This window comes from Bubalus bubalis, chromosome 6, assembly GCF_019923935.1.
Source record: "Bubalus bubalis isolate 160015118507 breed Murrah chromosome 6, NDDB_SH_1, whole genome shotgun sequence".
Lineage (NCBI taxonomy): Eukaryota > Metazoa > Chordata > Mammalia > Artiodactyla > Bovidae > Bubalus > Bubalus bubalis.
Window position 1 is genome coordinate 98,310 of NC_059162.1, and position 21,231 is coordinate 119,540.

Below are 21,231 nucleotides of genomic sequence, written 5' to 3' on the forward strand. Positions count from 1 at the left end.
TGGAGACAGCACCTTTATGGAAGTGATTAAGGTTAAATGAGGTCACAAGAGTGTGGTCTAATCTGAGAGGCCTGGTGTCCTTAGAAGGGCCAGGCATTTCTGTCTCTCTACATGTACAAAGAACACGGGCCATGTGGGGACACAGAGGAAAGGTGGCCGTTTACTAGCCTGGAACCAATCCCATTGACACCCTGATCTTGGACTTCCAGCCCCCAGCACTGTGGGAAATAAATGTCTGTTGTTTAAGCCCCTTAGGCTGTGGTATTTTGCCATGGCACCCTGAACAGACTAAGACGTTATGAAACGTTTTAATTCGTATATTGAAGGAGAGACAAATGGGCAGTCTTAATGTAGGATATCTGATGCCATCTTCAAATGCCATTTCTCCTGTGGGAAAAGCTTAACTCTACCATCTCCCATGGTGGTGGTGGGGTTGTCAGGAGGAGTCATATACCATTGGGACTACTGCCCATTGCTTCCCTCAATATAACTGTTTTCTACAGAATTAATTGAGGCTCCAGTCTGACTTCCAGCTATGTAGAGGTTAGTTATTGTCCGTGAGGAGCTCTTACTCTTACTTCTTTCCTCTTCCAACACAGATGATCTTGTAGGACTAAGAATCTGGTCCATTGAGTCACTGCTTCCCTGGTGGCTCAGACGGTAAAGAATCTGCCTGCAATGTGGGAGATCTGGGTTTGATCTCTGGGTTGGGAAGATCCCCTGGAGGAGGGCATGGCAACCCACTCCAGTACTCTTGCCCGGAGAATCCCATGAACAGAGGTGCCTGGGAGGCTACAGTCCCTGGCATCGCAAAGAGTAGGACATGACTGAGCGATTAAGCACACATCTGTCCATTGAGTCACTGGTTGGATTCTGTATTGGTGTCTTATGGATCTTTAAGACCTTATGGATGTTTAGCCTTCATTCCCTCAGAAGCTGGGCCGCCACACTGGCTGAAGTCCTGGCCATTTCACTTCAAGGCACGCCCAAAGCCTTCCCAGGGTCTTCTGGTTCCCTGAGACCATGCTGCTCATGGCCTCTTCCTCCTGAGTCCCTGCCTCACGCCAGCTGGATTTCTGCCCTGTCACAAGAAGCATGCATGAATTTAATTGTCCTAACTGAAGACTTGGGGATCACAGGAAGATTTTGTTGTCACGGGATGTGAGGCCTTGGTATTTTCTCTCTTCCCCCCTCCCCACTTTTCTCCTTACCTTTCCTTTCCGAATTCCTTAAGAACTCTTCCTTTCAGTCAGAGAAGACTGGCTGAGTTCTAAGACTTAAACTTGCAGACAGCCTGGTTAATAAGATGCTTGCAGAACAAAGAGCCTTCCATTTTACAGCAGTTTTGCTTATCAACTTATTGTAAATATAATATGTATGACATATGTACGATGATATGTGTATTATATCCATGCTATTTCATGTATATGATGTTTTGACTATACAAAATATTTATACTTATAAATAATCTTTTTTTTCTTACTACATGAAGAATAATTAAGGCAATTGGGAGATAAAAGGAACTGCCTAATTTAGAAATAAAGATTTAACTGTGGAGTTTAGGTCTCTTCAGAGTCACTCATTGACTTGTGAAAAGCTCTTTGGAACTTCTGAATCTATTTCTCAGGTGTAGGGTGTTCAGAATCTGAAAGTAGGAATGAGGTTAATCATGAGACCATGTAGCTGTAGGAAAATCCAAGCAATGTGGCTTTGGCTTTTCAGATGTTGCAGGCTTTCCTAAGAGCATCGTTAAAACATAAGAGATGGAAAGGGAGAGCAGAAAAGTTTATTAGATCACACAGAATTTCCAAGGTAAACTCTGCGACGGTAAAGTTCGATTTCTGTGCCATTGAGTGTAAATGAACTACTCAGAAAATGCAAAAACGTAGGCTGAGTACTCATGGCAATTGATGGCAATCGTTCTAAGAAGGCCATGACTGGAGCGCGCTTTGTGCCTGCAAAGCTTCCACCTGGTCTGTGCGCAGGGCTCCGGAAGAGGGCTGGGCCGCCTCTCCCCACACTGACTTTTCGGCCGCGGACTTCCGCGCTGCCGCAAACACCGAATTCGGCCCGGGAACTCCCGGTCCAGCGCCGACTGCGCTGTCTCCCCAGCACCGCGCGACCCTGGACGGCTTCCCGCCTCCGCCCCTCCCGCTGCAGCCCACGCCCCAGCCACGGGGGGCAGGAGGCGGCAGTGGCCGGCCCTCCCCGTGCCCTTTTAAAAGCCTCCCAACCGAGGCCCCGCAGGGGGATCCCGGCGGAGGAGGGAGCAGCACGCTGAGCTTCCGCAACAGTGCGCGGAGCGGAGCGCCCCGGGTTGCCCCTCCCACTGGTGCGGCCCGGCACTTCGGGTTCCCAGACGCTCTTGCTGCTGCCGTGGGGCTCCCCGCTTCCCCCGGCCATGCGCCCCGGGTAGCGCGCCTGGGGCGCGGAGCCCACCTGGCGGCTCCCGCCGCTCGCCCTCGCCGCCGGCATGCTGCACCCGCTGCTGCTCCAGCGCTCTGCCTGGCCGGCGGGCTACAGGTCGCCTGCGGCTGCCAGCTGCCCTCCGAGTGGAGACCCCTGAGCGAGGGCTGCCGAGCGGAGCTGGCCGAGATCATCGTGTAGGCCAAGGTGCTGGCGCTGCACGAGGAGATGCACGGCCTGTACAGCTACCTGCCCTGGCAGTATGAGGCCAGCGACGCGGGGCTCTTCTACTCCGCTGAGATCGAGATGCTGTGCGACCAGGCATGGGGCAGCATGCTCGAGGTGCCCGGGGGCTCCAGGCTCAACCTCACCGGCCTGGGCTACTTCTCCTGTCACTCCCACACCGTGGTCCAGGATTACTCCTATTTCTTCTTCCTCAGGTGAGCCTGCCAACTCTCGCCCATACCATCCCTTTGGCCACCTGGCCTGGCCAGCAGAGGTACCTTTATCCCCAGCAGGCTCTAGAACTCCTCCAGAATCCTGTCTGGGTGATGTTAAGTGATGTTTCCCCTGGTCTCCTTCTCATTTTCTGCTCTTTGGTGCTCCTCATGTTGAGCCTACAGAGATTTTGGGTGCCTCTGGCTAACACTGTTGGAAAAACAGGGATGGCTCCCGTGCTTGACCAGGGAAGAGTGTTTCAGGCCAAAGCTCAAGGTGGTTTCCAGCAACAAACAGCCTATTCCCAATAGCAGAGATTTATGCGGGGGGTAATAGGGGAAGAAGGCCCTGGTCACAGTGCTCTGAGGAGTATGAAGGGCAATCGGACAGGAGCCCTCTCTGGTTGAGTTCCATGCAAGTTGGTCTGTGGTGCAGATGAGATGCCTGTTGATAAGAGTTCAGAGGATGGTGTCTCCTGGAGTTTGAAATAAGAAAGTGGAACCCTAATTGAGGTAGAATCTTTATAGAGGAGGAAAGCTATATTTTACAGTGGATGCCGTGGGAGTTGTTTGGGATGGACAGTGGTCAAAACCAATCCAAACACCTTTGGAATCAGATGGTTGTTGGAATTCTGGCTCCATTCTTCCTGTCATTTTGAGCAAGTTACTGACCTTGTCGAGAACCTCAAGAGCCTCACCTTCATAATGTGCCAAACAAGGTCGGTTGAGATTAAATCCTAGTAACTGATACAGAACACCTGGTGCAGGTTAGATGAGAAATGTGTAGTTACTCAATCCTGCACACCTGCTTAAATGCCAAGATGGGACTGGTGTGGAATGCAGCCCAGCTGTCCTCTTGTTTCACTCAGATTCGCTCATATCAGCTGCCAGCGGACCTCAATGCCAGGCTCTTCCAAATAGCAAAAGTTTATAGAGTAAGGGCCTGGGGGCGGGGGCATTAAGGGATTGGGAAGGTGCTCACAGGGCTGTGAAGAACAGAGAGGTGAATTAGACCAGGCCTTGTCTGTTGGGAGACTCCTGGAATCTTGTGAAGTTCCATGAAAGTTTGTCGTGTGGTCACGACAAAATGCATGTAGATAAGGGTTCAGGTTATGGGCTCAACTGAAGTTTGCAATAGAAAACAGCAGGTGGAACCCTAATGCATTGGTTCTCTCCAGTTGGAGGAAGAGGCTGATACAGAGGAACTGGGAGGAACCTCAAAATGGACTCTAACAGATAGTGATTGGACAATAAGTCCCATCTTCCCAGTATGTGGCATAGCATTAAGGATATTTGGAATGGCCATGACCTTGGTCTGCAGACTAACTTTTAGCTCTTGAGATTTCACATCACTGAGAAAGAAGACAGAAGGTTCCACAGAGGGGTGTCTGTAAGCTCACGGTAACACGTTTTCCATATTAAAGCCAGAATATCTAAGTTTAGAATACATGGCGTGCTTTGTGTTGGCTTGAGTGGTTTAGCCAGATTAAGTTGAATTTTAAAAAATGCTGGAGAAGTACAGTTTCTAAATAAAACTGGTAAGGAATGAGATAGTACCTTCTTGATATGGAGAAACTTAGATTTTTACATGTCTTTATTTAGGGAAACCAGCTTTAAAACTATTCAACAATAAAACTTTATTTTCCAAAGTAAAAAGAGCCACAGTACTTAAGAAGACATTATTTTCTTTTCCAATTTTATAATGAAATACAATTTTGTCCACTGGCTCTCTGGTGGTCAGCCAGCTCTTTTCTCTTTTTCTCTGACATATTTATAAAACGTTAGAGCAGAGATACAGAGTCAAATGGTAGTCTGACAAGTTTTCTATTTCACAGGGCTGTGTTGCCCTGATGTGTGTTAACAACCACATACAAATCATTCCTCTGTTATTCTGGGCCCCTCGGAGAGAAGAACAGATTCTGGTCAGTGTCACAGGAGAAAGTGGCAGTGGAGACTCCCTGGTGAGCCCCCAAATGCCTACTTTGGGCTGGAGTGCCGCTTCCATCTCTCCTTTTCCTTCTCTTGACTTCTCTATCTTGCCAACAGGTACTTTATGCAGGGTTCTGTAAAAAATGTTAAATTTTATACTGTGCTTACTCTGTGCTAAATACTTTACATATTTTTTTTTTTAAAAATGCACTCCTTACACCACCATTAAACAAAGAACGATGCTGTTGTCATCCTTGTTTTATAGATTGTACATTTAAGCTTAGAGAATTTAAGAAATTCATTGTGTGTCAAATAGGAGATAAATAGCAGTCATAGGACTTGAATCCTGGGTCATTGCAATTGGCTTTCCTTTGCCCAGGAAACAAGGAGCACTCCACTAGGAGAAAGAAGGCGGCATGGGAGATACACAAATGTTCACCCACACCCATCCCCCAATTCACGTGCTTTGAAAAACTTAAGGAGAGACACATGCAGTGTGAGGTAGAGAAACAATCAGAGAGAGTGACTCCTCTAATGTGAGCCATGTAGATGTGTAATTGGAAGCTGCATGTAAATCAGTGAAGTTAGAATATGCCCTCACACTGCAGAAAAATATCTCACAATGGTTTAAAGACTTAAACATAGGACATGACGCCATAAAACTCCTAGAAGAGAGCATGGGGAAAATGTTCTCTGACATAAATTGGACCTTTGTTTTCTTAGGTCAGTCTCCCAAGGTAGTAGAAATAAAACCAAATATGAACAAAGGGGACCTGATCAAACTTACAAGCTTCTGCACAGCAAAGAAAACTGTAAAAAAAAAAAAAGAGAGAGAGAGACAACCTAAAGAATGGGAGAAAATATATGCAAATGATGCAATAGACCAGGGCTTAATTTCAAATATACAGACCATACAATTCAACAACAACAACAACAACAACAAAAAAAAACCCAATCAAAAAATGGGCAGAAAACGTTAATAGACATTTCTCCAAAGAAGACATGCAGATGGGACATGCAGATGGCCAGTAGACACATAAAAATATACTCAGCATCACTAAATCTTAGAGAAATGCAAATCAAAGCTGCAACCAGGTACCATCCCCTATCAGGCAGAATGGCAACCATCAAAAACAGAACAAATAGCAAATGTTGGAGAGAGTGTGGAGAAAAGGGAACCCTCCTACACTGTTGTTGGGAATGTAAGTTGGGGTAGCCACTATGGATAACAGTATGGGGGATCCTCAGAAAATTCATAGGACCACCATATGATCCAGCAGTCCCCCTCGTGGGCATATCCCCGGACAAAACTCTAATTCAGGAACATACATGCACCCCCATGTTCATAGCAGCACTATTCCCAACAGCCAAGATATGGAAACAGCCTAAATGTCCCTTGATAGTTGAATGATTAAAGAAAATGTGGTACATATATATGAATATTACTCAGCCATAACAAGAAAGAAAGAATGCCATTTGCAGCAACATGGATGGAACTAGGGATAATTATACTAAGCAGAGTAAGTCACAAAGAGAAGAATAAATACCATATCACTTATATGTGGAATGTAAAATATGGCATGAATGAACCTATTTACAAAACAGAAACAGACTCATGGATACAGAGAATAAACTTGTGGTTGCCAAGGGGAATGGAGGGAGGGAGATGGACGGACTGGGTGTTTGGGGTTAGCAGATGTAAACTGTTACATTTGGAATAAACAACAAGGTCCTACCTTAGCACAGGGAACCATATCCAATCTCCTGGGATAAACCATAATGGAAAAGATATTTAAAAATGTATGTATATGTATAACTGAGTCACTTTACAGCAGAAATTAGCACAACATTGTAATTAAACTCTACTTTAAAAAAGACGTTATATAACTGGCAACACTTGTCACAGTCTTCTGTTGACTCTCGATTCAAGATGGTACACCCCATGGGTGTCCAGTCTACAGCTCTTGCCTCCTTTTTTTTCCATTAGGATGGATGAGAACTATAACCTCTTGCCTCATGGAGTCAATTTCCAAGATGCCATCTTTCCAGACACTCAAGAGAACAGAAGGATGTTTTCTAGCCTTTTCCAGTTTTCAAACTGTTCACAAGGGCAGCAGTGGCAACTTTCTCATGACTGGGAGGTTCAAGAAGACACTAGGGTAAGAATTGGCTATACCCTGTGCTACAGACTCCTATGAATGTTGTGAGCAAGGGAGTCAAGAGTCCTCCTCCAAAGTCCAGATCAAGAAGTATTTTTCACCCTCTCCACAGCCCTCCCAGAAGTTAACAAGCACTGCTCATAAACTCTGGAGTCCTCAGGCTGTACTGTGTGACACGAGGTTCCTCACAAAGTGAGGGGACAAGATGGGCTGAAGGTTGGCATGCTGTGCCTCAGTTTCCTCTTCTGTAAATTGGAAGCCATTGTAACATTGTATCTTAGGGTGGATGCAACATGATTTAACTATGTAGGGAATGTCAATAGGTAAAGCCTTTAGTGAGGTTTTTGAGAGTAAGCACTCAATACACTGAGCTGTTATGACTACTTCTGTTGTTGATTTCAAATACTTATGTATGTTTTTACTTGGCCCTGATGGGTCTTGGTTGTGGCATGTTGGATCTTCAATCTTCCTTGCAGCATGCAGGATCTTCAGTTGCAGCATGCAAACCCTTAGTGGCAGGATCTAGTTCCCATGGAACAGAAGGATCCGGATCACTCTGGGCATGAAGATAGAAAAGGCATCTTTCAGTCTGAGGCAGATGCCTGAGTTGTGGGGATATTTCAAGGACTATCGCTTTCTCTGTGCAGTGGCATTGTTGCAACTGAGCCAGGGGAGCAGGGAGGCCGTGTGGCCCATCGCTCCCAGTCCCCCACCAAGGTGTTTATAGGACCATGTGACAGACCACAGGAGACAGTTCTGATGTGGGTTAATAAACCAATGTTCATGTATTAGGTGGTTTCCTTCTTTCCCCCATCTGTGGTGCCCTGGGTGGGGGTGCTGTCTTTCTCTTGTCTGGTGGGTGGGCCTAGGGGAGTGGCCTTGTTCTTCCAAACCTCCTGCCCAGGGCATGTTCTTTGCACAGAAACTGTTCTCGTCGTGGGCAAGTACATCTGACTGAGGAAAAGTGTTGATTCTTCCTTTCCATACATTACCCAGGGTTCCTTCCTTAGGCCTGCCCTACTGACAGTTCCCAACTCCCTGACCCCTCTTCAAGATTTGCCAAAATTTTCTGAGTGCTTGTCATATATTTCACTCCCCACATGGATCTAAGCACTTTTCTTTCCCCCTGCCCCACTCTTTTTTTTCTTCCTACCTGACTCTTAATCTGTGCCAGCGCCCACTCCACATTGAACTGGACTCACCAAGTATAAGCCTGAGTATCCCCAGCCTAGATCAGACTATAGAATGTTCATATTAAATCTGTTTAGTCTTGGTCCTGTGGTTCTCCATTTTGTGGGATTTTTGCTTCATGTACTAAATCCTTGGTAATAGTACATTGAGGTCAAGAGGTTTGATATTGATCCAAAAATACCTCACAGCTGAGCCCCAAACTCTTTAGATATATAACTGATTAGCCCTGTGGTCACACAGTGAAGCTATTAACATTTTACTGCAATTAGATTTTCCATCATTCAAAACGAATAGAACAATGGGACTGTGGAGAATTGTTTTAATGTGAAGGCAGTCCTATTTTGGGTGGTCAGATGTTGATCTTGGGGAGAATTCCTTTTCCCTTTCATCATCCTAATCTCTTAGATAACAGAGGGTGAGTATGTATGTTTGCACTGAGTCAGAAGCTTTTGGGGAAAGAGAATTGTTCCAGGTTGCTGAGCTGCTGGCAGAGCCAAATTGAGGTGTTGATGGACTTTGTATGTATCACATCTTGGCTCCTTCTGCCCACTTTGAAAGGTACCACATCAGAGCTGAGTTCAATTAGCTAGTTCATTTGAGAATTTAGGTTTAAAATAAAACTAAGGTGCTAGAATTTATATTTTATGATATTCCTTGAGAAAATTTTACTTTCTCTGCAGTGATTAAAATAGGTGTGAATTGAAGGTGTCAGAATTAGATGAAGAGTTATGGACAGTTACTTGTTCCTTTCTTGAAAAAAAAAAAAAAAACTAAACTAAAACTAAAAATTATCTGCCTTAAAAAAAAAATCAAAAACTTATATTCAGTTGCACTGGATCTTTGATACCATGAGGGCTTTTCTCTAGTTATGGCAAGCAAGGGCTACTCTTTGTTGCAGTGCACAGGCTTCTTATTGCAGTAGCTTCCCGTATCGCAGAGCACAGGCTCTGAGCACATGGGCTTCAGTAGTTGTGGGTTGTGGGCTCACTAGTTTTGGCACACGGGCCTAGTTGATCTGCAGCTTGTGGAATCTTCCTGGACCAGGGATCGAACAAATGTCCCTGCTCTGGCAGATGGATTCCTATCCACTGTGCCACCAGGGAAGTCCTCTCTGCTTTTTCTGTGTGAAGATGAGTATCCTGCTTTCTCTCCTATGCAGGGTAAATAAATCATGTTACGACACAAACAGTCTGTTTTTCCTAAGGTGATGGGTCTTCCATCTTAGACGGGGTCAGAGGAGCTTGTTTGGGTCACCTTTTTATTCCAGTTAGACTCTTGCTAATGGAAACATGTGAATCCTTCATTTGTTCTGAGACCATTATGAATGGCCCTGGACAGTGAACATTACACAATTTCCCTATATCACATGCTGTGTCTTAGATGACGATGAATTTAGGGGGCACACTAATGAATTCTCATCATTTCCACTGTTGCTGCTGCTCTTCTCTTAAGTCCCCAGTCAGCTCGAGCAGTGTGTTTAGATCGTGGTCATGAAGGGTGCATCTCCTCCTTCTCATTGTCTTGCAGCATCACATGAATCTGGGACTCTAGGGTCAGTCCGGAGGTTAAGAAATGGAACCAGAGGAAAATCTGATGTAGGGAAACTTTTTGTGATACATACCCAGGACAACCTGCAACTCCGTCCTCAGCAGCCAAATCCTCCCATTCTCTAATTCCATCCTTAGACATCCCACCACTCCCCCCTCCCCCCAACCCCCCACCCCCACCCCTTGCTTCAGTCAGTGGAAACATAAGCTTGCTTTCAAAACTTGCCAAGGAATCAGCAGCACTCCTAACTGTTCAGCATCTCGCTGGTTCAGTATCATGGTGTTAATGGGGCCTCCGGGGATGTCTTCAGCAAGTTAGAGCATCCATCCCATTTTCTGGCAGGGTTCTCTCCACGCCAGCCAAGAACATTTTCCTTTCCTTTTTTCTTCCCTGTTGGGTGAGTGTAACAATCAAAACAAAAGTTGGCTGTTTTCCTCTCTCAGCAAGTCCCATCCCCCCGGGACCACAACCTAGACTGACCCACACATACATCAATCTGACCTAGAGTGTCATGGGACTGACATAAAATCTGTGGAAGACCTCCTGTCATCTTTCTTTTATGCCTTTTTAGAGTTGGGAAGGATGGTGAGGGAGGTGCCATCCTCATCAGGCAATCAGGATTGGCTGTGTCATTTTCAGAGGCGTGATCTCAGACAGAACCCTTAATTTCCCAAAACTTCAATTTTCTCCTTCCCTGATAGCTCAGTTGGTAAAAAAAAAAAATCTGCCTGCAATGCAGGAGGCCCCAGTTTGATTCCTGGGTCAGGAAGATCTGCTGGAGAAGGGATAGGCTACCCACTCCAGTATTCTTGGGCTTCTCTTGTGGCTCAACTAGTAAAGAATCCCCCTTCAGTGCAGTAGACCTGGGTTCTATCTTTGTGTTGGCAAATCCCCTGGAGAAGAGAAAGGCTATCCTCTCCAGTATCCTGGCCTGGAGAATTCCATGAACTCTGTAGTCCATGATGTCACAAAGAGTCAGACACCACTGAGCGACTTTCACTTTCAAAACATATAAACTGTCTCAGGTTGTCCCAAGGGCCCAATTAGATCATAGGTTTGAAAGCACTTTGTCAGTTGTAAAGAGTGATGGAGGGGTTTATGACTATAAATGGATAGTTAGAAAGTATGGCTTTAAAGTTTAAGATGATGGAACTTTTAAAAAGCATCCTGTGTCTTCCCAGGGCAGTGGCAGTGGGAGCAATGGTGACAGGGTAGGTGGTGGAGAGGGGAACAGATGATGGGGAAGCTCTCATGTGTGTTGTAATTCATTCAACAGAATTTACTGGGTTCTTGCCACAGAGCACTTAAAAATTCATGTACTGAGTTATAAACCATGTTCATGTGGGTTCCCAAATCTGAAAGTATAAAATGGTAGTCAGTAGAGTTTTTTTCTCTCACCTCTGACACCCATCCACCCAGTTCCCACCTACCCTCCAAACGAATAACCACTGTTAATAGTTTCTTGTAAGCTTCCAATGAGTACTCTCCCCCAACAAACAATTCAGTCAAGATTCACTGTCTTCTTTAAGGGCGTGGCAGCCCACTCCTATATTCCTGCCTGGAGAATCCCATGGACAGAGGAGCCTGACCGCCTTGAGCCCATGAAGTCACAAAAAGTCGTGCTGGGAGCCAGCATGGGTGATCCCACCCATGACAAGTTTATGTGGAAGAGATCTGATGAGCAAGGTGGATCAGGACTCGAGGCACCCCCTGGATCTGCTTGAGCATCTACCCCAAAACCAGAATCTGTCTGTCTTACTATTTTGTGCCTTTCACCAACTCTTCTGACATTAACAGGGGGCTATCCCCGACCACCTTTCTCTGGAAAAGGTCAACTTAGGGCTTTAGTTAATAAGTCTCCTGGGCATGATAGGAGTGTTTCAATTCAAACCCCTCTGATGGCTTTCTAGCTTACCTGACAGGTTTATCCAGACTCTTGCAGCTACGCACGTTATTGTTCACAGCCTCCCAACCGTGAGAGACACGGGAAGCCTAAAACATTCTAAAAATATAGAGCCTTTCAAAGAGTTAAAAACTATTAGAGTAGTGCTGGTGTAAGATTTCATTGTTGAGCCAATGCTTGCTGCCAAGTGCCCATATCCCTTATCCATTGTGCACCTGGGAGTGCATCAGTTAACATAGTTGGAATGTAAGAAAAACAAGTAGTAGTCTTAGAATTAACTACGTCAGACCTTTGAGCTAATTGGTTCTTTCTTTGTTGTAACTCACTGCACCTTTGCTCCGTGAGAATGTAATTCTGTTTAGCACTTTCTGAGGCTGACATAGATTAGAAATATAAAGAAAAAACACTTCAAGGGAAAATAAGTTTTCTGGTTGAGTAGCCTTTATCGAAAAAGGGTCATAAAATCTCCACAGGCCTCCAAGGCCAGAAGATAATGTACACAACATTGTTTATGGGAAAGGTATGCAGAGAAAAATCCTGGTTTCGATAAAGACAAAACAGATGTAATGTTTGGGCTGACTCTATATGACTTTGCATCTTTCATATCCCTCCATGTACAAGTCAAGGTATAAAAATTCCTTTTGAAAATAAAGTTATGGGCCTCGCTCACCGAAGCTTGGTCTCCCCATGTCATTCTTTCTTTCCTTTTCTTTCTTTCTCTCTCTGTTCTTCTTTCAGGATGACTCCTTGGGGGCACAGGGGCTCTCTGACTTCACTTTTTTGCCTGGGCTTCTAAGACCCGATCGGGAAGGTGCCCTGCATCTTCACCGGGGAGGCGGTGTCCTGCGTCCTCACCCCACCGAGAGGGCGCCTGCAGCCTCCGTGAACAGAGCAAGTTCCATGTCAGGAGCTTTATTGGCTTTCTGTGTAAACCAAGGAAGATCAAGCCTCTTTCTCTCCCCTTTTACTTTCCTTATCGCCGACGCCGTCATCCTGAGGGATTCCCTGGATCCTGCTGGGGCTGGACCCCAGCAGAGTCGGACACGACTGTGTGACTAACACACACTTTTGGTACCAGTGGCACTGCAATGTGCACACGTGGTTGTGCCCTGCTTTGTTCACGACTGGGTACGTGTAAGTAGACATATAAGTTGCTATATCTAGATATGTACGTTGGTTTAAACAGCTGTGTCGTATTCCATTGTATTAATGCCTTACTGTGTATTTAATCAAGTTCCCTGTTGATAGGTATTTACACTGTTTCCAGTCCATGGATATTACATGGGATGTGGACATGTATGACATTATATCAGTACACACCTCATTTTGTGGAATTGTTGAGTCCAGTCTTTAGCAAGTGACTGTTGAGTGACTGCCATGAGACAGCTTTTGTGTTAGATAACAGAGTTTCAATGTTGAGAAAAAATTTAGAATATAATAATAATATATTTATAAAAATATAAATTTTATAGTATAATTATTGTTAATAGTTTATCTAAAAGCTCATATCATATTTACATTTTTTAGTTTTTTTTGTTATTGTTTAGAGGTACTTTCTTGTTGACAAGCTTGTGACAGATATAACAATATAGCAATTTTTAACTTATAATAAACCTAGGCACTATGAAAATTTTGTGCTTAATGTTAGTGACTCTTAGACATGTCTATAGTAGAGTAGCAAAAAAAAAAAAATACTAGATATTTAATATTGACTATTTCCCAGTTCACGTGAATCTGAAATTCATTTAGGTCAATGTTTTCTTGTATTTACAACTGTTTGGTTTGTAAGGGCTTCCATTTCTTGAGACCATTTAAATAAGAACTCAGAACTTGAGCAATATTATCAAAAAACAGAAGACTCACACTGAGACATACATAAATCCAGACAGACGAACAAGGGATCTTCTAGTTTTCCACCTGAGATTTAAAATATTTATTTGAACCGCTTTTTTTTTGGGGGGGGGGGGGGTGGCGGTTGGGTGAGGGGGGTGGTGGCATGAATACTGGATTGGGTTGCCATTCCCTTCTCCAGGAGATCTTCCCAACCCAGGGATTGGACCCAGGTCTCCCACATTGTAGGCAGACACTAGGGAAGTTGTTGAATTCTGTGGCAAGGATTAACTTCAAGCGTTGCCCTAGGCAGGCCTTTGTAACAAGCTAATTGTTTTTAATTGCATATGCAAAAGAACCAGCTTTACAGTTTCCAAGAAAAAAAGAAGTTTCCTTGTAACCAATTTTGTCTGGTTCTATAGAATATCGTGGCCGTCCTAGGACAGGTCATCTTTCCTTTCTGTAGTCATAGTTTTATCCCTGAATTATAGACAGATCAGCTGATAAAAAGCTTGGCTTGTCTCTGTGGGGTGGATTTGCTTGTCCTTGTGTTTCATCTGAGGCAGTAGTGAGGCCACGGGCCTCTCCTGGAAGTGGGCATGGGGGCGTGGCACACCGGGAGCACATCCGGGGCAGGGGGTCCCAGTTGTGCTCTCAGGGGTCTCCACTGCGTCTGGGAATGCCCATTTCTTGAGCTCCTGGGTTCCCAGTGATTGGCATCCAGCGAGTGGAGTGGAGGGATGTGAACCACAGGTAAGGGAACTGAGACTCGGTGGAGCAGGGAACCACGTATTCTGCCCTCTCTGTTGACACAGTCTCAGAGCCCCCTAACCTGGCGGTCACGGAAAGGCCTCGCCTTTGGGGTCAAGGCCTTTACCGCTTTACCCCTTCACATAAAGCTCAGACCCGTGTGGGTTTTCCAAAGCAGCCTAGTGCCTGCTGGAAGTCCAAGGGATTTATCCTTCCTGGTGATTTCTCCTGCGGGGACTTCATAACCCTTACTCTGGCTGGCTGGCCCAGCCCTGCTTCTGCCACTTTGCAGCCCAGTGGGCCCTTGACCACCTGCTGGGATGGGAAAGGGAAGGGTCCACCAGTTTCACCCTAGATATTTAGTAGGGTGCATGGATTTAAACACCTGGTGGCCACCCAGGCAGAAAAGAAGGGAGGAGGGCACCTTGCTGCCCTTTCATGGTAGAATCTGTGGCTGTCGTGCTGAGAGGGGTCCTTTCCATGGGAACCCTGTGCAATAAGTTTGGTATTTCGGAACTGAATAATTAAAACGTGTAAAAAATTTAAATTATGTGGTGCTTTAATTAAAAAAAAAAATCAAGCTCCAAGTTTTTTGCAAATTGAGGTCTAAAAATTTGAAGGCCTATTTTCCTTCCACTGTGGCATTCTATGAAGAAATGTGTGGGGTTTTTTTTAAGAAAAGAGTCGGAAAAGTGAGGGAAACAGAAAACCCAGAGTTGCCCCTGTAGTTTGGCGAAGGCCTTAGGAGGTCACTTGTAAATGCTGCTGGCTGTTGGGAGGCAGTCTCTTCCTGTGGCTAATGGGCACAGAGCTCTGCAGGCTTGTCCTTTGCATGGATGTTCTTGGTGGAAATCCAGCTCGGAGCCATCTCCTGATGTGTAAGAATTTCCCAGACTAGAGCCCTAGGCATATCCTGCAGGGCCAGGGGCTCCTTCCTTCATTGTATCTGTCTGTCTGACTGAAAACCAGCAATGACATATTTTTCTTTCAATCTGGTCTCTCATCCAGGCCTTGGAGTAATATTTCCCCTCCCCCTCAATAGACTTGGGTTCCAGGGATGAATTATAGTCAGTTGTCCATGATTTTGCAGATGAGGAAACTGAGAGCCAGAGCGGGTGGAGGACTGTCCAAGGGAGAATGGGATATCCTTCCAGGAACTCTGGCTCCTGGGTTTTTAATGAGCTTCCCACCCAGCATGGTCATTAATTGGCAAGTGTTGACATTGAGAATAAACTATTGGTGGAAATGTAAAAGGCTTTTTTAAAGAATGTGCCTACCAGCTGTGCATCTTATGGAGTATTTTCACTGTACTCCCCAACCCTTGGAAAGTGCTGGGCACAGGGTAGATGCTTCATCATTTTTATTGAATAAGTTCAATTTCACATAATTATATCCATAGTGTCAGCAACACTATGAGGTATATTAGAACAGTGATTGTCACAGTTGGTACTTCACATATCAGTAAAGAAAGAAAACATTTTATTAGGAAGACTGTAAAAGAATTGCTAAGTTTTCAGTTTATCCCACAAGGATATTTTAAAAAATGAAACAAATCTCTCCCTTCATCACCAAGGCTATCGGAGGTCTGTTGAGGACCCCATGCAAGGGAGGTTCTACCTCTTAGGACACCCCTGCTTCAGCATCTCCCTAAGCCAGCAACCTGGGACAGTCGAGTACACTTGAAGTTCCTTCCTTGACCTCGGGAGTTTTTTTGGAAGACAATTTTTTGACAGACAGGGGTGGGGGAAGCTTTTGGGATGTTTCAAGTGCAGTCCATTTATTGTGCACTCTATTTCTATTTTTTTCCCCTGGTGGCTCCGTTGGTAAAGAGTCTGCCTGCAGTGTGGGAGACCCGGGTTCAATCAGTGGGTGGGGAAGATCTCCTGGAGAAGGAAATGACAGCCCACTCCAGTATTCTTGCCTGAAGAATTCAATGGACTGAGGAGCCTGGTGGGCTACAAAGGGTTGGACACAGCTGAGTGAACAAACACTTATTTCTAGTATGATTTCATCAGCTCCACCTCAGATCATCAGGCATTAGATCCTAGAGGTTGGGGGCCCCTGCTTTAGTTCCCTCTTTCATCTTCTACACAGCTCCAGCCTGCTTCCTCCCCTCTTCCACCTGCAGAACTACCTGCCGGGCTTCTCTGAGTGTGACTAAGGGTCTCCTTGCCTCACTTCCTTTCCTCTGAGTCCCTTCTCCTAACTGGGTTTCCCTGATCTCCGTTTAGGCACTTTTGCCCCAGGTGGTGCTAGTGGTAAAGAACCTCCCTGCCAATGCAGGAATCCGATCCCTGGGTTGGGAAGATTCCCTGGAGGAGGGCAGGGCAACCCACTCCAGTATTCTTGCCTGGAAAATTCTCATGGACAGGGGAGCCTGGCGGGCTCTGACAGTCAGACGTGACTGAAGCCACTTAGCACAGCATACCAGAGGACCTTAAAACTGCAGACTCACGTGATTGTTCTGGCTCTTTGGAGTCCCTTGTCATTCCACGTGTATGTTAGGGTCAGCTTGTGTATTGCTTCCTAAAGGCCCTGAGAGGGTAACAGGCAGGAAGGCCGGGGGTCTCCAGACAGAGGGAATAGGCTGCAAGTGTCAGACGTTTTTTTTCTCTCTCTCTCAAGCAGCCAGAGGAAACAAACTAGTGTTACATTTTTTCCCCTTCTCGATACAAATTTAAAAGGATGTTTCTCTGAAAATTCTGTGTTGCAATGATGACTTCTGGCTCCACCTGAACTTAACTTTTCTCAAACCTTGAGCTAAGCAATGCATTTTTTCGTAAGGAAATGTTTGTCTTAAGCTATGTTAATATACTATGTATTTCCGCTAGACTCTGTCTTCAGGTTGTTTTCCCCTAAAGGCTCAGAACTGACTTGACAAACCAGTATGTCTTACTCATACCTTGTTCTCCTAATCTATGTTAATGAAACGATATATTTGCCTGGAAATCTGCCTTTCTTCAAGATTCATGTCAATCATTTTATGGTCCAGGATGACTCACCTGCTGCCAATGTTATCTCAATGCATGTTGTGGGTGACAGGCCTGGTGCCATTCTCTGAGACACTGCCTTTCTTTCCTTAGCAGACTGCTAGTGGCTGTATAACATCTGGCTAAAGACCAGCAGGGGGTACTCTTACTGTGCCCATCTGAAGTCTATGTCAGCAGCTTTCTCTATCTCTTTTATACTTTAATAAAACTTTATGACACAAAAGCTCTGAGTGATCAAGTCATATTTGATCTTCATTTCAGATTGAAGATGCATTCCATGGTATTGCCATCTTAAGTCTTTCCATTGCTATGGGATATCTGTACATGTATTCAGGATATTTTTTCAGCAATCGTGTATAACTAGTGGTTGGGCTTTCTCACTGCAGTGGCTCCTCTTGTGGGGCACAGGCTCACGGGCTTCAGTGGTTGCAGTATGTGAGCTCGGCATTGTGTCTTCCAGGATCTAGAGCACAGGCTCAGCAGTTGTGGCACATGGGCGCCATAGCATGTGGGATCTTCCCATAGCACGGATCACATCTGCATCTCCAGCACTGGCAAGTGGATTCTTTACCACGGAGTCACCAGGGAAGCCCTCAGGCATATTTTAATTCTAGTTTTCCACACATGTACCTAGTGAGAGAGGCCAGGATCAAGAGGCCTGGCCACTGGGAGTCCTCAGCCACAGTTCTGGCTGTGCCATCCAAAGCTCTGGGGCCTTCGGCGAGTGCTTCAGCTTCCCTGGGACTGTTTCCTCCCCTCAGAAGTGCCCTGCTGTTGGACTGTAGCCCACCAAGCTCCTCTGTCCCTGGGATTTCTGAAGTCAAAATACTGGAAGGGGTGCCACTGCCTTCTCTACAAGGTAGCATTTGGAAGATATTTTCTCCTGGATTGTGGTTTTGATGAAGGAAGGAGGATCCCTTTCAGGGCTTGAGAATGGATTCTTGTCTGACACTTGGGAATGAATTGTCCGTGGTGAGGAGTGCCGTCAAAGCGAGAGACTGCATTGGGAAGGGCTGCCGGGGCGGAGGGCAGGAGGATGAGGGAAACGGAGAGAACTGCTCTGCCACGTGGCTCACCGTCTCAGGGTTTATGGTCATTGGGTTAGTTTCTGGTTTGTCTCTTGCCAGTCATTCTGAATTGGGATCCTTCCTGGGGGCACACGCATCACTCAGCCGAGATGGATTCCAGAGAGGAGGATCCTGGGAAGTTGCTAGGACCTCTGGACTGCAGTCTCCTATCTCTTTTTGACCTCTCCAGAATCCTGGTTGGTGGTAGCTTGTTAGTCCCTTGTTCCTTACCAGGACCTCCCATTGTAAGATGACTCCTGCAAGTGCTTTCTCTTCTCTGTTGCCTGGCAAGGGTGGGTGGTCAGTGGTTCATTTAATAGTGTGTCTTTTGGTTCTCTCGAATAAGGTCCTTCACAGAGTAAATGTATAAAATTGTAAAAGTCAATGTTTTAAATAATTTATATTCCTAATTTGGTAAGTTGGCTTTTTTGTTGTGTGTTATAACTCATCACCAGACCAAAGGTCATGTAAATCTTTTGTTGTTTTCTAAAATTTTATAGTTTTTTAAATTGAATTACGGTGTTAGTTGCAAAGTTTGTGTTTCTGTTCATTTCATCTTTTTTTTAAGTTATTTATTTTTAGTTGATTGATCATTGATTTACAATATTGGTTTGATTTGTCATACATCTACATGAATTAACCATAGGTGTACGTGTGTCCCCTCACTCTTGAATCTCCCTCCCACATCCCATCCATCCCCACCTCTCTAGGTTATTACAGAGCCCCAGTTTGAGTTCCCTGAGTCATAACAGCAAATTCCCACTGGTTGTCTATTTACAAATGTTGGTGTACATGCATCCATGCTGCTCTCTCCATTCATCTCACCCTCTCCCTCTTGTTCCCCACCCTTGTCCATAAGTCTGTTCTCTATGTCTGCATCTCCGTTGCTGCTATGTGAACAGATTAATCAGACCCATCCTTCTCGATTCCATGTTTTTCTCTTTCTGACTGACTTCCCTGTTTAATACACTCTAGGTTCATCCCCTCCATTAGAACTGACTCAACTGTGTTCCTTTTTATGGCTGCATTCCATACAGGCTCTGATTGTTTCTTAGCCATGTTTTGAGGAGGGTCATGGAGCTATTCTGCTCCATTTCAGTTTGGGCTTCCAGTCTGAGTGCTCACAGCAGAGCTGCTTCTGGGTGAGCCCTCTGAGGTCTGTGAGCGTGGGGCTGCCCGCTCTTCTCTGGCGGCCCGCAGGGGGCGCCAAAACCCCTTCTGACCCACGGGCGCAGGACGCTTTGCCTTCAGACTGGGCTCGGTGACCAGCTGGCGGGAGCTTTGTCTCCTCAGGGCCCTCAGGGCTCGGGCTCCTGGGTAACGGGGCTGCGTCCCAGCTGAGAGGAGCAGGGTTGCCTCAGTGCCCACCAGCAGGGAGGCACTGCAAGAGGGTAAAATGAGGACGAAGTAGACGTTTCCTGTGTCCAGCTGAGCGCTGACCGGAGGTCCATCTCAGAGGACTCAGAGGGGGAAAGAGCTCCATGTGCAAAATGGCGGGTTTTCAGTTCAATTTCTGTTAGACGTTCCAGAGGATGACCTTCACTGATGTTCTTCCGAGTAGATGGCCAGTTTTCCTCTCACTGTTTCTTAAGAAGACTGTCCTTTCCTCTTCACTCGTTCCTGGTTTGATTTTCATGAACTGACCATGTACATGTGGGTTCATTCCTGGCTCTATATTCTTTCCTGGATTCCATGTGTCTGTGTTCCTGCCAGTTCCTCACTGTGGTGGTTACTACAGGTCCGTGATGTAGTTTGAAGTCGGAGAGGAAGATGCCTCCAGCGGTGTTCTTCTTTCTCAGAGTCTTCTTGGCCATTTAAGGTCCAGTTCAATATTAGCAGCCTAATATTAGGAATACTTCTATTTCTGTGAAAAAGGCCACTGAATATTATTTTGTGATTGGCAGTGTATTTGTTGATGGCTTTGGTTGGAATGGACATTTTAATTCCTCATTGTTCCAGTGTGTGAGCGTGGAATAGTTTTCTGTTTATTGTGTTTTCTTTGGTTTCTTTATCAGTGCTTTCTAGTTTTCTGACTTCTGGTCTTTATGTCCTTGATTAAGTTTGTTGCTAGATGTTTTATTCTTTTTGATGCAATTATAAGTGGGACTTTCTTAATTTTTGTTTCTGATTGTTATTAGTGTATAGAAACGCAAATGATTTTATATATTTATTGAGATTGTAAGCTGTATTTTATTGATTGTAAATTGATTGGAAATTATTCAACTTTACTGAATGTAGTCTAACAACTTTTTGTGAAGTTGAAATGTTGTTGTTGAATCACATGAAGACACCGGGATTCTTGGCCCCCGGAGGAGAAGAATTCAATCTGGGGCCAGAGATGAGGCTTGATCGCTCAGAGCTTTTGTGTAATAAAGTTTTATTAAAGTATAAAGGAGATAGAGAAAGCTTCTGACATAGGCATCAGAAGGGGGCAGAAAGAGTACCCCCTTGCTAGTGTTAGCAATGAAGTTACATACTCTCCAATGAATCCAAAGAATGTCAGGAGGTTGTAAAGACCTCACCAGACCTACTCCCATAATTTACATTTTAAGATAACAGAATTACCCAAAGGTTTAATTCAGAGACTGTCCTCAGGCAAGATACATTATTGTTATATAATCCTAAAATGTAGAGAAGGAAAAAAAAAAGTTTGTCCTTTCTTCCTCCTTGAGAATTCCAGACCCCTCTCTCCTTGGGGACCCCTAGACTTATCAACCTGCCTAAGAAATGACTCTCTCAAAGTTATTGGGAAAATTTTATTTGTAAAATCTGTTTCTCCTGCAATAGGTCATCCAGAGGACCCAAGGCATGGTGGTTACTAATAGACTTCCCACAGTACTTCTTCATTCCATGTGGACTCCTTCAAGGGCAGTGAGCATCACAGCATCCCTTGAACTTTGTCTGGGTAAGTCTTGACCTCTATAGGAAAGTTTCATGCCTGTCTAATCTGATTTACTTTTATGGTATTGACTTGTTTGTTTTGAAACATAATTTACTTTCTGGGAATTTAAAATGTACAGA

The 21,231-nt window shown here is 45.1% G+C and overlaps 1 protein-coding gene across 1 annotated transcript in view; it reads left to right on the plus strand.

Annotated features, from left to right (window-relative positions):
- Window positions 1-21,231, plus strand: part of LOC112582595 — a 28,150-nt gene that overhangs the window by 6,069 nt on the left and 850 nt on the right. The window contains 3 exon segments of the mRNA XM_045166114.1: window positions 1,928-2,846; window positions 6,760-6,931; window positions 20,998-21,115. Of these exon segments, the coding sequence (XP_045022049.1) occupies window positions 1,928-2,846; window positions 6,760-6,931; window positions 20,998-21,115 (1,209 nt within the window).